This window comes from Cynocephalus volans, chromosome 2 (assembly GCF_027409185.1).
Source record: "Cynocephalus volans isolate mCynVol1 chromosome 2, mCynVol1.pri, whole genome shotgun sequence".
Lineage (NCBI taxonomy): Eukaryota > Metazoa > Chordata > Mammalia > Dermoptera > Cynocephalidae > Cynocephalus > Cynocephalus volans.
In genome coordinates, this window is record NC_084461.1 from 33,798,865 (window position 1) to 33,813,241 (window position 14,377).

General features: G+C 35.4%; 1 protein-coding gene across 2 annotated transcripts in view; it reads right to left on the reverse strand.

The window, feature by feature from the left end:
- Positions 1 to 7,194: 7,194 nt before the first annotated feature.
- NUP155 (nucleoporin 155) overlaps positions 7,195 to 14,377 on the reverse strand; it is a 55,568-nt gene continuing 48,385 nt past the window's right edge. The window contains exons 30-35 of one of the 2 annotated variants that reach the window (XM_063086281.1): positions 13,870 to 13,983; positions 12,905 to 13,025; positions 12,366 to 12,476; positions 10,042 to 10,178; positions 8,023 to 8,129; positions 7,195 to 7,402 (exon numbers count right to left, since the gene is read on the reverse strand). In XM_063086281.1, coding sequence (XP_062942351.1) covers positions 7,264 to 7,402; positions 8,023 to 8,129; positions 10,042 to 10,178; positions 12,366 to 12,476; positions 12,905 to 13,025; positions 13,870 to 13,983 — 729 coding nt within the window. In that variant the 3' untranslated portion in view covers positions 7,195 to 7,263. The remainder of the gene's footprint in view (positions 7,403 to 8,022; positions 8,130 to 10,041; positions 10,179 to 12,365; positions 12,477 to 12,904; positions 13,026 to 13,869; positions 13,984 to 14,377) is intronic. The other variant, XM_063086282.1, reaches the window with a different exon arrangement.

Genomic DNA, 14,377 nt, shown 5'->3' on the forward strand with positions numbered 1-14,377 from the left:
TAATTTACCCTGCAATTTTGCTAGTTCTGTTATTTTTTTATTTTCTCAATTGTTTTTGGTGACTCACTTGGTTTTTCAAGACATGCTATCATATTGCCTTCATATGGAAATATTTTTTATATTTTTAATTACATTTATCCTTTTACAATTATACAACATTCTTTTCTGTATATCATATTATAGTTGCCAGCATCTGCATTATTGGGTTCACTGAAAATGGTGTCAGGGTGCATAAAACTTAGTCATTTTTCTTCAGCATATAAGTTATACAGAACAAATGCACAGGCAAAAATATTAACTGTGATAAGATGTAATAACAATATATACTTTAATTCGATTTGCAATGTTCTTATTTCTTGTAAAAGATTGTGTTGCCTTCATCTGGACATTAAGTCTTTGTTTTTAAACACATAGAATTTTAGAAATTAATGTGCATTTAAGTCACTTCTTGGTAGTGATATAATCATATAATTATATCCTTTTGTCTCCATTCATGTGGCCCAGTATATGAATAATTTTAAAATTATCACATCACATTATTTCCCATTATAAAAATATGTATTTTATTCCATTTAGCAAACATTTGATGAGGTTCCCATTACTTGAAGACCATTTGTTAGGCTGGGAAACTGATACAAAGGTGAATAAAACAAAGTTTAAAAAGTTTGTATGTTTAAATGCTTTATTTATGATTAAATGATTCATAATAAATAATGTTTAATTTTTTAACTTCTACTTTTTAATTGTAAAATGTAGTATATACATACAGAAGTATATAAAAATATATATGTAAAGTTAAAAAAAAAGTGGAGGGGGCCGGCCCGTGGCTCACTTGGGAGAGTGCGGTGCTGATAACACCAAGGCAACAGGTTCAGATCCCTATATAGGGATGGCTGGTTAGCTCACTTGGGAGAGCATGGTGCTGACAACACCAAGTTAAGGGATAAGATCCCCTTACCGGTCATCTTTTTTTTTTTGTTTGTTTGTTTATTTTTGACCAGTAAGGGGATCACAACCCTTGGCACAGTGTGGGCTGCACCACGCTCAGCCAGTGAGCGCACCGGCCATCCCCATATAGGATCTGAACCCGTGGCCTCAGTGCTACCAGCACCGCACTCTCCTGAGTGAGCCACAGGCCAGCCCTTACTGGTCATCTTTTAGAGAAAATAAAACAAAATAAAATAAAATAAAATAAAAAGTAAAATAAAATAAAAGTGGAATAAACATCTATGACACACACTGCCCAGGTCAAGAGATTGCTGGTTTTCTAGCAGGTATGCAAATTTGTTCCCCCCAACTACCCCTCTCCCTCCTCCCTGGAAGTAACCATTAGGCCAACTTATATGATACCTCTGGTTCCTTTATAGTTTTGCCACCTATGTATACATATCTAAACAATACACAGCATTTTAAAAATTTGGTCTGTTTTCAAAATTTAAGTAAATGGATTCATTCATACCGCATACATTCTTGTTACTTATTTCTTTCACTTAACACTATATTGTTCATTGTAGTGGCATGGTGGTCCATTGCATGAATATACCACAATTTATTATCTATTCAACTGATGATGGAGATTTTGGGCTATTATGAGTGAAAGCTACTATGAACATTCTTGTGCATGTTTTTCTTTGGACATAGGTTTTTATTTCTCTTGAGTAAATATCTAGGACCAAACAACTAGGGATTGCTGGTCCACATGAATATATGGTTAACCCTAAAAGAAACTTCCTTTTAAAAAAGGAAGGCTTTTCCAAAGTGGCTGTACCAATTTGCATTTGTACTAGTAATGTAAGAGTTCCAGTTGCTCCACATCCTTGCCAATACTAGAAATGCCAATCTTTTAAATTTTGGCCATGCATTCTTGTGAATGTATAGTGGCATCTCATTATGGTTTTAATTTGCAGTTCCTAAGGATGTTGAGTATTTTACCAGTGCTTATTTGCCATTTATATACCCTCTTGGGTAAAGTATTGATTTGATTTTTGGGTGGGGATTGTCTCCTTATTGAGTTATGAGTATTTTATGTATTTTAGATACAAGTCTTATCAGATGTAGTTTGTATATATTTTACCCCCATCTACGGCTTAACTTTCCATTTTCTTAATGTCTTTTGAAGAGATGTTTTTAATTTTGATGAAGTCCAGTTTATCAACTTTTTTCTGATTAAAGATTTTTGTGCTGTAAGAAATCTGCCTAACCCAAGGTCAAAATGATTTTTCTCCACCATTTTCTTAGTTTTCTAGTTTTAGTCTATATATTTAAGTCTGTAATGCACATCATTAATTTTTGTACATGGTTTACTTATTGAGGCTTTTTTTCCATGTGGATATTCAATTGTTCTAGCATTGTTTATTGAAGACTGGTCTTTCCCCCACTGAATTATCTTGGTATCTTTGCTGAAAACCGATTGTCCACATATGTATACATCTATTCTGTGTTTACCCATTCCATTCATATGTCTATCCTTACACCAATACTACATTATCATGACTACTATAGCTTTATAATAGAATCTTGAAATCAGTAGTATATGCTCTCCAGTTTTAATCTTTTTCAAAACTGTTTTGGCTAGTCTAGTACCTCTCATTTTTATATACATTTTAGAATTGGCTTGTCAATTTCTATAAAAAAAATCTGCTGGGAATTTGATTGGTATTGCATTGAATCTGTACATCAATTTGGTAAATACTGATGCGTTAATAAGTGTTACAATCCATGAGCACATTACTTCTCATTTAGGGCTTAATTTCTTCCAGCATTGTTTTGCAGTTTTCAGTGTACAAGTCTTACACATATTTTGTTAAAATTAATCTTGTTTTTTCATGCTATTTTATATCATTATTTAAACATTTTTGATTACTTGTTGCTAGTATATAGAAATGCAATTGATTTTTATACATTGACTTTATATGCTGTGACCTTGGTATATTTAGTAGTTCTGGTTATTGTTTCTAGTATTTTCTGTATATTCCATAGGATTTTCTACATAGACAATCATGTTGTCTGTCAATAAAGACACATTTACTTCAAGTTTTCTAATCTGTATTTCTTACATTTCTTTTATTTACCATATTGCACTGGTCAGGACTCCAATGCCATATTGAATAGAAATATTGAATAGAGATATCCTTGTTTTGTTCCCAACTTTAACGAAAAAGCATTTAGTCTTTAACCATTGTGATTTTAGCTGTATGTTTTTCATAGATGTCTTATTCCTAGTTTTCTGAGAATTTGCTAATGACGTGCCTTGGGTGGTTTTGTCTATCCATAGGGAGTGAGTGGTAAACAATGTGGGTGGACAGAAATAGTGAACTGATGTGCCTAGCATCCAATTCTTTAGGAAAATACTTCTTTCCTGTTCCATATGGCTTGGGTGATGATCCTGTACACTATTACCCCAAGACTGAGTCCATGACTTAGGCAGGTTATCCAAAGCCCTACCTAGGACTTTTCTGCTAACTATACACACTGGGTTACATTGCTTGTACTCTCCCAAGAGTTATGGAGCAAATTTTGCAAAAAGAGGCAAAGAGTAAACATAAGAGCAGAAGTGAGCTAGAGAAAGCCCTGAAAATATGGAGGCTATGGATCTAGATGTGTGGAAGTAGCTCTATACCTGGACTTTTTAGTTTTGAGGACCAATAAATTCTTTCTCTAAAACTAACTAAATTTTATTTTTGTTTTTGCTCCACTGCAATGGAATATGCCATGCTAGGAATGAGTTTCTTCTTAAAGGAAAGGTGGGGTATAACATATTTAGATTTACATTTTAAAAAGACTACTCTGTCCTCAGTGTGGAAAAAGGAATGAAGGAGGAGTCAAACTAGAGGCAGGAAGACCTTAGACACAATTGTAAGCATCCAAGTGAAGCAGGGTAACCCGAATAAAAGATACATGTTAAGAATCAGAGTTGACCAGTTAGCTCAGTTGGTTAGAGCACGGTGCTGATAACACCAAGGTCCAGGGTTCGATCCTGATCCTGTACCAACCAGCAGTCAAAAAACAAATCAGCCTGTCAATTTCTACAAAATGTCTGCTGGGAATTTGATTGAGGTTGCACTGAATCTGTCCATCAATTTGGTAAGAACTGATGTGTTAATAAGGTCAGTGTTCCAATCCACGAACATCATATTATTTCTCATATTCTCTGACTAACCCCTAAAAAGCTAAAGTAGTGAGAAAATTGGACAGATATGGTGGTGGGGGAGTGGATATTAAGGAGTAGACTTGCTTAGAAATTGGTGACTAATTGGATTTGAGGGGCAGGGAAGAATTTAAAGATGATACCCATATTTCTGATTTGAGTGAATGTTAAAAATTGAGATAGAAAATACAGAAGGAAGAACATTAGTGGGCAGAGGACAGGGAGAAAGAGATGAGTTCAGATTTGGTTGTTTTGACAGAGGTGCTTTCGGAGGCCATTCAAATGTGAGTTGGAGACACGATATGGGAATCCTGGATCCCACGTGAAAAGTTAATTAGTTTTGAAGAGTCCTCCTGCTGATGGAAGCTGCCAAAATGCAAAAAGCATGACAGGGTTTAAAACAAATGTTTAATTTCAAACATACTGTAATGTTGTAGAAATGTTATTTGAAATGAAAGAGTAAAATAGTATTGTAACTACTCTAGTATTTGAAGCAGACAACAAACTGAATAAAAAATAAATTACCTTAATTACAAAATTTTGGATTTAAAAAGTCTTATCGTTTAGCTTCAACTTTTCATTTATACATGAGGAAAATAACACTTAAAAGAGTTTAAGTCATTTAGTAGAGAATACAAAAATATTTGGAAAAAGTTTTACTGTTAAGAGAATCTAAATGAAGACATTGATAGAAAATGAAAGGAAATTATAAATCCTTTCAAAACCTTTAGATTCAGTGCTCTAGTTCTTCATTTTCTTGATACGACTGTATCACTATAATAATTTTTCCTCTCATGAAAAGGAGGAAAAAAGATGGAGGTGGGAAGTATCCTAAGGGATACTTTTGTAGTTAATAGACAGGAGTTCAATGAATAAGTCATTAGTAAGTCAGGTATAACTGAAGAAATTTTGAACACACATTGCATGCACATCAGCATCAATATCCCATATCTTGCAGTTACTCAAAATAGATTTTTTTCTTTCCTAATCATTTTCCCATTCTAAAATGATCTATTTAAAACACAAATATGTCACAACCAAGACCTTCAGTAACTCCTTGCTGCCTATAATGAATGCACTGTTTCATAGACTATATTCTACCAGTTATTCACTGCCTATATCTATGTTTAATAGTCAATATGAAGAAATAATGTGTTGACCAAACACCAAGCACAAAGTATACTAATACAATGGATAAACATACTAGACCACTAACCCTAGTCTGATCCAGTGTCTGCCAGGAGCAGTATCACATTGGAAGTGGAACTAAAGGATCTGTTTTAACAGGCTATCCAGATATTTTGTATGAATGTTAAAGTTTTACAAACACTGTTCTAGAGGACTATTTTCTTCTCTCTTAGGGATCTTACCTTCCAGAGAGTACTGCAAAGAGAGACAGTATTCAGATTTCTGACTTACAGACCATTTAGCCAGGCTAGCCTACAGCCCTTTTAAAAGATGTACTTTCAGTGTTGTGAACTGACTATATTTAACATATACATTCATGTGCTACTGTGTTAATGTGCTTAAAACAAAAATGGAGATCCACACATCTATCTTTCTATCTATCTACAGCAGAACTGGAGTCACACCTAAATTACAGCATTTAAGCAAGAACTTCATTTTAAGTAGACGTGACAGAGTTTTAAATTTACAAAATTGATAATACATTAAATACAAAACAGCATATACATTCATTTTACATATTCAAAAACCCTAAACTTATGGAAGTGAAAAGCTAAGAAATATGAGAGGTAGTGGTACCTGATGAGTGATATTTTGATATTCTATTAAATATTATACATTAGAAGATTACAGGGAAAAGGGAGCTAAAATCTAAGAGAATAAATGTGGGAAGGGCAACACTAAGGTCTTGGGAAAAGATAAAAGTAGGAGGAAAAATATATTAAAAGTGTATTTTAAAAATTGTTAGGCATGCATTAGTGACAATAAACAGAAGGTAATTACTCGTGGTAGCATAGGAGAGAGGAAAAGAACCCATGTTTTGGCTTTTTTTGTTAGCCCTGGTCATTCCCACTCTTTTCTCCTTCCTCATTGTTGTCGTGACTTTGGTTTAGTTATTCCAATTTTGTTGAAGACTAAGAACTACATTACTAATAATTTTGCTTCATATATGTGTGTCTAGGGTAAAACTTGTGTGTTTTGGTTACTGATGGGGAAGGGAGAAGGAAGAATAAAATAGGGAGCTCAGTTCATAAAAACCATGGAAGGTAGAAGTATCCTCTACTGCGGCAGTTTTCAAACTTGACATGCACCAGAGTCCCCTGGAGGGTTTGTTAAAACTGAGAAAGGCGAACCTCACCCACGAAATTTCTGATTAAGTAGGTCTGGAGTGGGGCTCAAGAATTCGAATTTCAGGGCTGGCTGGGTTAGCTTAACTCAGTTGGTTAGAGCATAGCCTTATAACCTCATGGTCAGAATCTGAATTAGTTCTAACAAATTCCCAGGTGATGCTACTGGTTTGGAGCACATACTTTGAGAACCAATGCTCTAGGGCCAGGTACACACTAATGGAAACAGTACCTCCCTATATAGGTTTTCAGGATACAAAACATGAGTTACAAGTTTATCACCTGCTCAAACAACCAGATATATACATCAATCTTAAAGGACTATAAATAATAAAATTAGTAGTTGGAGGAAATTTCCTTCCAAGGATAAACCCAATACCTAAATTTTTTTTTTTTTTGCCTATTATTTGCCTATTTAAGGACTATTGTAGAATCCAGTATTACGGGGATGGCCTTGCTTATTAGCTAGCCTATCTAAGTTTTACTACCAATATTCTTGGACTAACTTGAAAATGAATAATATAAATTCAAAATGTCTACCTGCAGTAAAATTCAAAATAGGAGTTTCTAAATATTTTTTATCCTTGTACTAAAATCATAAATAATCTTATTTTAGTTGTTTTTAATCCAATCATAAAAGTTGGAGTCATAAAAATAATTCATTTGGCAAATGTACTATTTGTAGATATTAGCCACTTATTAAAAACACATTTCTATTAAAATCGTTAGAAGACCTGATATCTGGACCCAGCTGAGCTTTTATTTTACAGATCAAAATGCACGGATATAAATATATTACAATAATTAATGAAGCCGTTCTAATTTAGCCTGAAGAGATTTAAAATTCCCAGTGATGGCTTGTACTGCTACTGAAGAGCTCATGGACTGAAGCTCAACCAGGTAACCACAAACAGCATCCAGGCAGAGATTTGTAAATCTTCTCCTGTAAAGAAAAAGGCACCTGATCAACTATCTATGCATTTAGAAACCTATATGGCTTCTTCCCACCCTCCACCCCTCAACTTCTGCTAACCTTACTTACAGTCCCACAGAAGAGAAAGGATCACATGATTAAGTAAATGGCAAATACATGAAAATAGAGAAGAAAACTTAGGGGGTAGGTGGATTACCATATAACCACCATTTTCCATTTAAAGAGTATTATAATGAGAAGGAGGCAGAAAAGAATGATTCCTGTTAATGTTAAATTATTTACATTCTTTGAGCTTTCAAATGGCCAGTAATACCACAAAGACATAATTGAAATGCCTTCATCCTAGATCACTAATTTAAAGCAGAAGGAGTTTAGAAGTAATTCATAAATTAGGTACATTCACTTGTAGAAAGGATTTAGGACAAGGGTGGAGAAATGGAAAAAACTACTTTTGATACATGCTGATCTATATCATTCAAATAGTTATTGCTAATGTACACAAGTGCTTATACCCCCTATTTCTTTATAATCTCCATATCTTTCCAGATTCTCTCCAAACTCACTACCCAGGTATTTATTACAACCATTTAAAAGCTTTTGCTAGAATGCACTATTTAATTCATACTTACCTCTCACAATTTAAAACTTGGCTAGGATTCTCAACATATCTTGTCAATAGCACATGTATACAATCCAAAAGGTGCAGTGGCTTCTTCATTCTGTTCCAGAACGGATCCTAAAAGGAAATAAATATGCGTAGTGAGCTGTAAGGCAAACTCTGTCAAATGATTTTTCAATCATTTATATTGGTTAAAGTAGTCATCAGAGTCTAAGCAAAATTTATTGCTATTAAAAAGCATTAAATATTATGTGATTACTAAATTATATATCTAGTTATGGTTAATATTCTGAATGACATTAAAAACTCTACTGTGGTTTTATTTAAATAGAATATTTGATGAGTCAATCCACTTTGTAAATGTCCTGCTTAGGAATCTCAGGTAAGAGAAAAATCTCTTTATAGGGGCTGACACCACTTTTACTTTGAACCTATGCAGACAGTCTGATATTGCAAAAAGAGTAAACCAGCAGTCACAGAATCTTAATTCTAGTTCTGGCTTCAACAGTTACTAGCCATGTGACTTGAACAGGTTATTTTAATACCTCTACCCTTGTCTTTTTGCAATATAAGATGAGGATACTACTACTTGTTCATTTCCATCACAGGCTTATTGCGAGACTCAAATGAGAAATATACATTTAAGTGTCTTGTAAAAGCACCGTATGATGCTACTATGAAAAACACTATCTAGTTCAACAAGGTTTTATTTGCATATTTTATCCCTAGGATAAAAATTACAAAATAGTCTGATAAGGTTCAATATGGTGAAAAAGATTCTTTAAGCAGTGATATTTTAGCTGAGATTGCAGTAAGTAAATACAGCTGACCCTTAAATGACAGAGGTTTGAAATGTGTGGGTCCACTTCTATGCAGATTTTTGTCAATAAATATATTAGAATATTTTTGGTTAGGAATGTTATGATTGTTCTACATACCTGACCAGACAGTTAAGTATACTACTTAGTAGTAGGCTACTGGTAGTTAAGTTTTTGGAGAATCAAAAGTTATGTGTGCAGCCTGCCTGCTGAGGCTGCCTTATGAGCCCTGGGTGGGGCCGGTTTCCTGCCAGCCCCACCTATGCCCTTCCTTAGAGTTTTACCGAGGCCAGACTGCTCCATGGTCCACCCTGGGGCTCAGGAGCTCAGGACATGACATCTGTGGGTTTGGCACCCTGGGAACATACTGGGTGACCCTGACAACTACTCCCCGACAGCCCCCCTGACTTTGGACCCTGCAGCTAGCTGCCCCTTAGGGGCAATTTCAAGGACATCAAAAGCCACAGACCTTATTGCCAACCTTCTGCAAAAGCCTGTAGAGTTGACATGTTGGAGGACAAAGAGTGTCACACGCTAAAACTATGACCCACCACCACTCTAGACTCTGCCAGGAATCCTCTCTCACCCTCCCCATTCCTTCTCCCACTCGGCTTCAGTTCTAGGTGCCCAGCTTCCACCCATCCCACAAAACTCAATCAATACCAAGAGATCTGAGGGGAAAAAAAGATACGAGTGGATTTTAGACTCTGCTGGAGTAGGCGCTCCTAATCCCCACTGTTCAAGGGTCAACTGCACACTCTTATTTTGTTCTTTTAAAGTGAATGAGGAACTGGCCAGTTGCTCAGTTGGTTAGAGCACAGCCTTGTAATACCAAGGTCAAGGGTTTGGATCCCCATGCCAGCCACCAAAAAAAAAAAAAAAAAAAAAAAAAAAATTAACGAAGTAATCAATCAATAAATAAAGTAAATGACAATTCTTAATGTAATACGTTTAGTCCACACCTTGGTTTAGCCTGTTCCACGAAGAACAATACATTTCATTTTAATCATGATATACAGCAATGCAACTGTCATCAGTTTTAAAAGTGTGAATTTCTAATACTCAACCAATGAAGCACATCTCCGCTGCAACTGTATTAGACCAAGTGATAAGATCCTTATAACATGCAATCAAAATATCCTACTCTATACCTAGAAAACTGTTACCTTAATTAAAGAAAATAATTTTATTTTACTTAATATTTTCCTTACCCGTGATTTGAACAACTGATCATAAACTTCTAGTAATCTAGGTAATGGCACTCCAATTTCATTCATTGTCTGTATTACGAAGCCCACGTCCCAGTTCAAAGTACAAACTTGCTGCTCTAAGAACTGTACAATAAAATCTGGGGAGGGAAAAAGATCAGAAAATAGGATTTTTAACTCTTGATACTGAAAGTAGGTCTTATTCATAATCTAGGGGGAAATCTTCTGAAAACCAATTTCAATATAATTTTTTTTTTTTTTTTTGTCTTTTTCGTGACCGGCACTCAGCCAGTGAGTGCACCGGCCATTCCTATATAGGATCCGAACCCGCGGCAGGAGCGTCGCCGTGCTGCTAGCGCAGCACGCTACCGAGTGCGCCACGGGCTCGGCCCAATATAATTTTTAAATAAAAGTAGGATATATACACCAGAACAGGCAAATCTAGATACAGAAAGTAGATCAGTCGTTGCCTAGGACTGGAGGGTGGGAAGGGGTGGGAAGTGACAACTAATGAGCGCAGGGTTTCTTTTGAGGATGATGAAAATGTCCTAAAATTAGATTGTGGTGATGGCTGTACAACTCTGTGAATATGCTAAAACCATTAAATTGTACACTTCAAAGATACTAAGGAAAAAACTATGTTTTAGAGAACTTAGAAAATACAGAAAGATACAAGAAAAAAATTAGAGATCATTCATAATCCCATTATTGGGGAGGACCCATTGATAATTTTTTAAAAATATCGTTATTTTAAAAAATATCTGTATCCTCAATTTAACAACTTTTCAGAATAGGGCTACTGCATTTTGATTTTAGAAATATTAAATGTGTTTTTTTAATACCCCACACCCCAGATTTATATTATTTATTTTGGAGTCTCCAACTGTGACCCAATTCTCACTTTTACCTGTATTATCATAATAGTAACATCCAAATTTATAGTTATGATACTTGAAGTCTGAAACTGACCAGTGTGATTGTCCATGGGCAAAAGGAATCACTGACAAAACTGCCACTGAACCTGTGTCTCCTCTAGAATTTACCATTCACACACTTGGGGTAGGTAATAAAAATTTCAAATACTCTAAACTTTGATCCTGTATAAAGTCCCCTGGAGTTTGTCTGCCATTGAGAGATTGACAGATGAAGGGTTCTTTTACTCTAAACTTCACTGGGCTCAGAAGTTAATAATATAAGTCAAAGCAAAAACACCCTCAAAAGGGATTGTGTACAATGTGGCTTTTTTTTTTTTTTTAAACTATTAAAAAAAAATCAGTACTTATTCATGTATTTATAAACTTATAAAATATAAATATTTTGCCCTTTTATTTTCTCTTTATTTCTCTGATCAATGAAATGGCATTGAAAGGGTACAGTTTTAATCTTTACTTACAAGAAATAAGGGTATATTATAATGGTTTTATTTCTGACCATGTCCAGGGAGTAGATCCTAATCAGAGACTGTCTGTAAACAAGTTAGAATGCTCATTAAAAAAAAATAACTTAATGTTATATTGTGAGCACTTTCAAGTTGCTCAATATTTTTCAATAACACAAAAGTGCTTAATATTCTACTTTATGGTTGTATTTACATTGCTTCTACTGTTTTACAACTGAAGCAAACATTGTAGGTTGAGAAATGGCTAATAACAATTAGAGTTACCTATACGAACAATTATAGTCAGCATATATGGTTAAGAAAGGGGTTCAAATAATTAAATTTTTGACACTACTATTTGCTATGAAAAAAAAATGCCCTCAGGGGTCCGCCCATGGCTCACTTGGGAGGGTGTGGTGCTGATAACACCAAGGCTATGGTTTCAGATCCCTATATAGGGATGGCTGGTTGGCTCACTTGGGAGAGTGTGGTGCTGACAACCAAGTCAAGGGTTAAGATCCCCTTACCGGTCATCTTTAAAAAAAAAAAAAAAAGAAAGAAATATCCCTCAATGTAATAGAGAGCAGCAGTTGAATCGATCACGGATTACCCACACAAAAAACCAGCCATTTTTCTTTTCTCTTCACAAACTTGTATAGGGTTACCAACAATGTATGTAATCACTTATTGTTTGTCAGTCGGCACAATCCCAAGATAGATATATAGTCTTGGAAAGTTAGTCAGAGAAAGTTTCATACTCAACTATTTTTCAACAAATTCTGTTATTCATTGGGGGCCTTTCTCTCTAGAGACACAGAATTAAATTGCTGAGCTAAAGAGCAACAAAGAAACTCTATTTCATTGTAAAGATCATTATTTTTCCATGTCATTGAAGGAAACCATCAAAACAGAAAATAAGACACATTGGGTACCTAAGGTTACTGCTTACCTAAAGGAAAAAAGCGAGGTGTGCCAGCATAAATTTTGCCAAGGAGGACAATCTTGAGACTAAGAGCATGCATTCTATCTGGGGAGTTCAATGTTACACTATCATTCAATTCTGTAAGAAAGAAATTATTTTTTAATGTGAAATGCTTACATTGGCTATTTAATTGTTTCAAGGTTCAAAATAATAACTTCATAACTGATTTTCAAATTAGCAGATTTTCATAATTAGCAGATTCTGTGTTTCTGTTAGTGTCTGGCATACTTTCTGTCTCATCAGAGTACTTGTTATGAGAGTCTAAGGGAAATGTCTCAATATCCCTTATCACACAGCAAAAATCATCCCTTTCATTGAGAGTCTTCCCAAATTCACTGGGGTCATTCTTTGCACGATCACTGTCCACCATATCCAGGTGCCCTCCACTTACTCTCTACTTAGATATACACAATTTTCATGAGCCCCAGACATTAGCTACTGGAAGCTTCCATTTCTATCTCATCACTAAACAACATATGCTAATATACCTACAGTTAGACACTTACCTTTCTCTATGATATCTTGCCAAAGCGTCTGCACCAATATAGGGTCTGAATAACCAGCACAATGAATTATTGCAAGTTTACACTCTGCAAGTTTAAATGGGTCAGCAAATTCTCCATAAAGCTGTAGGAGAAAAATCCCAAAATTAAACATCCAACCAGAGGTAGCATTCAGAGATTAATAATGAAGCACTCCTTGAAAATTAAAAATCACCAAAGATTTTATCTAAAGTTTCTAAAATATGATAAAAATATGTGATGATGTACAGCTGGTTGCAACTACAGATTAAAAACAGTGCATGTATGGTAAATACATTCAGATAGATTTCAGTATGTGTGCTTTTTTTTCTTTGTTGAAAGGGAGATGCTGCAATGACTTTTTTTTTTTGAATTAGGGTTGTCTAGGGCTGGCCGGTTACCTCATTTGGTGAGAGCTTGGTACTGGTAACACCAAGGTCAAGGGTTCAGATCCCCGTACCGGCCAGCAACCAGGGGAAAAATGAAAAGAATTAGTGTTGTCTAAACTAGGGGTTGAAGAATCATGGGAATACTGAGAAACCTCAGGGTGCTTCAGAGTACTTGGAACCAAATCCAAGAATAACTGAAAAAGGAGGAAGGAACAGCTCAGAGGGTACAGAGTGAGAGGGGCATGGTGAATTAAGCAAAAATGAGTTACTTTTTCCAAAGCAAAAAGCAATGCCATAAATCAGCTGGTTTTAACATAGCTGCCATATGAGGCTGGTAGGTTCTGTAGAGCTAACTGTCCTGGAAGAAACAGCTTAGCCTTTTCTAGGAGTCAAATCTGGCCACGGGGAACTGTCCGCCCAGCAGCAAGCTGCCAAGGATGGCTCATCTTATTTTGTAGAGAGAAGTTAATCTTTTCCGTGAAACAAAAAGCAGAATGTACAACAAATAAGGAATTTCCAGATATCAGATGACCACTACAGGAATTTCAGTTGCTTTTTTACCTTAGTTATGTCCATTAGCTCAGAATCCAGCTGAGAAATTGCATCCTGTACAGAAGAATGATGGGAATACTGCCTTTGTAGTGTCTCCTGTATCTGAAGTTGGATCCTAGCAACCTAGTTTGGGCAGAAAATAGGAGGTCTTAATTTCTTCATGAGAAATCAACAGGTACTTGAAAGAATGACTCCCAGTAACTGACTTTAAGTTTGCTAAAATAAAAATAACATATAAATAAGGACCTCTATCATAATAGACTAGCATCACAATAGACAACTTTGACATAATAGATTTCACAGGAAGTGTACTAAGGCAGAGAGCCTTTGCTGCCCACCAATATTTGTACCTCCCATCAGTGTAGCCAGACAAATGGCGAGACTATACTCCCCAGCCTCCTTTGCAGCGTGGTATGGACATATGACTTATTCTCTTCAAAAGAATGTGAATGAAAGAAAAGTATGTCATGTCAGGACTGTGATTTTTAAGAGAGTGAATGTGCTTCTTATATACTTT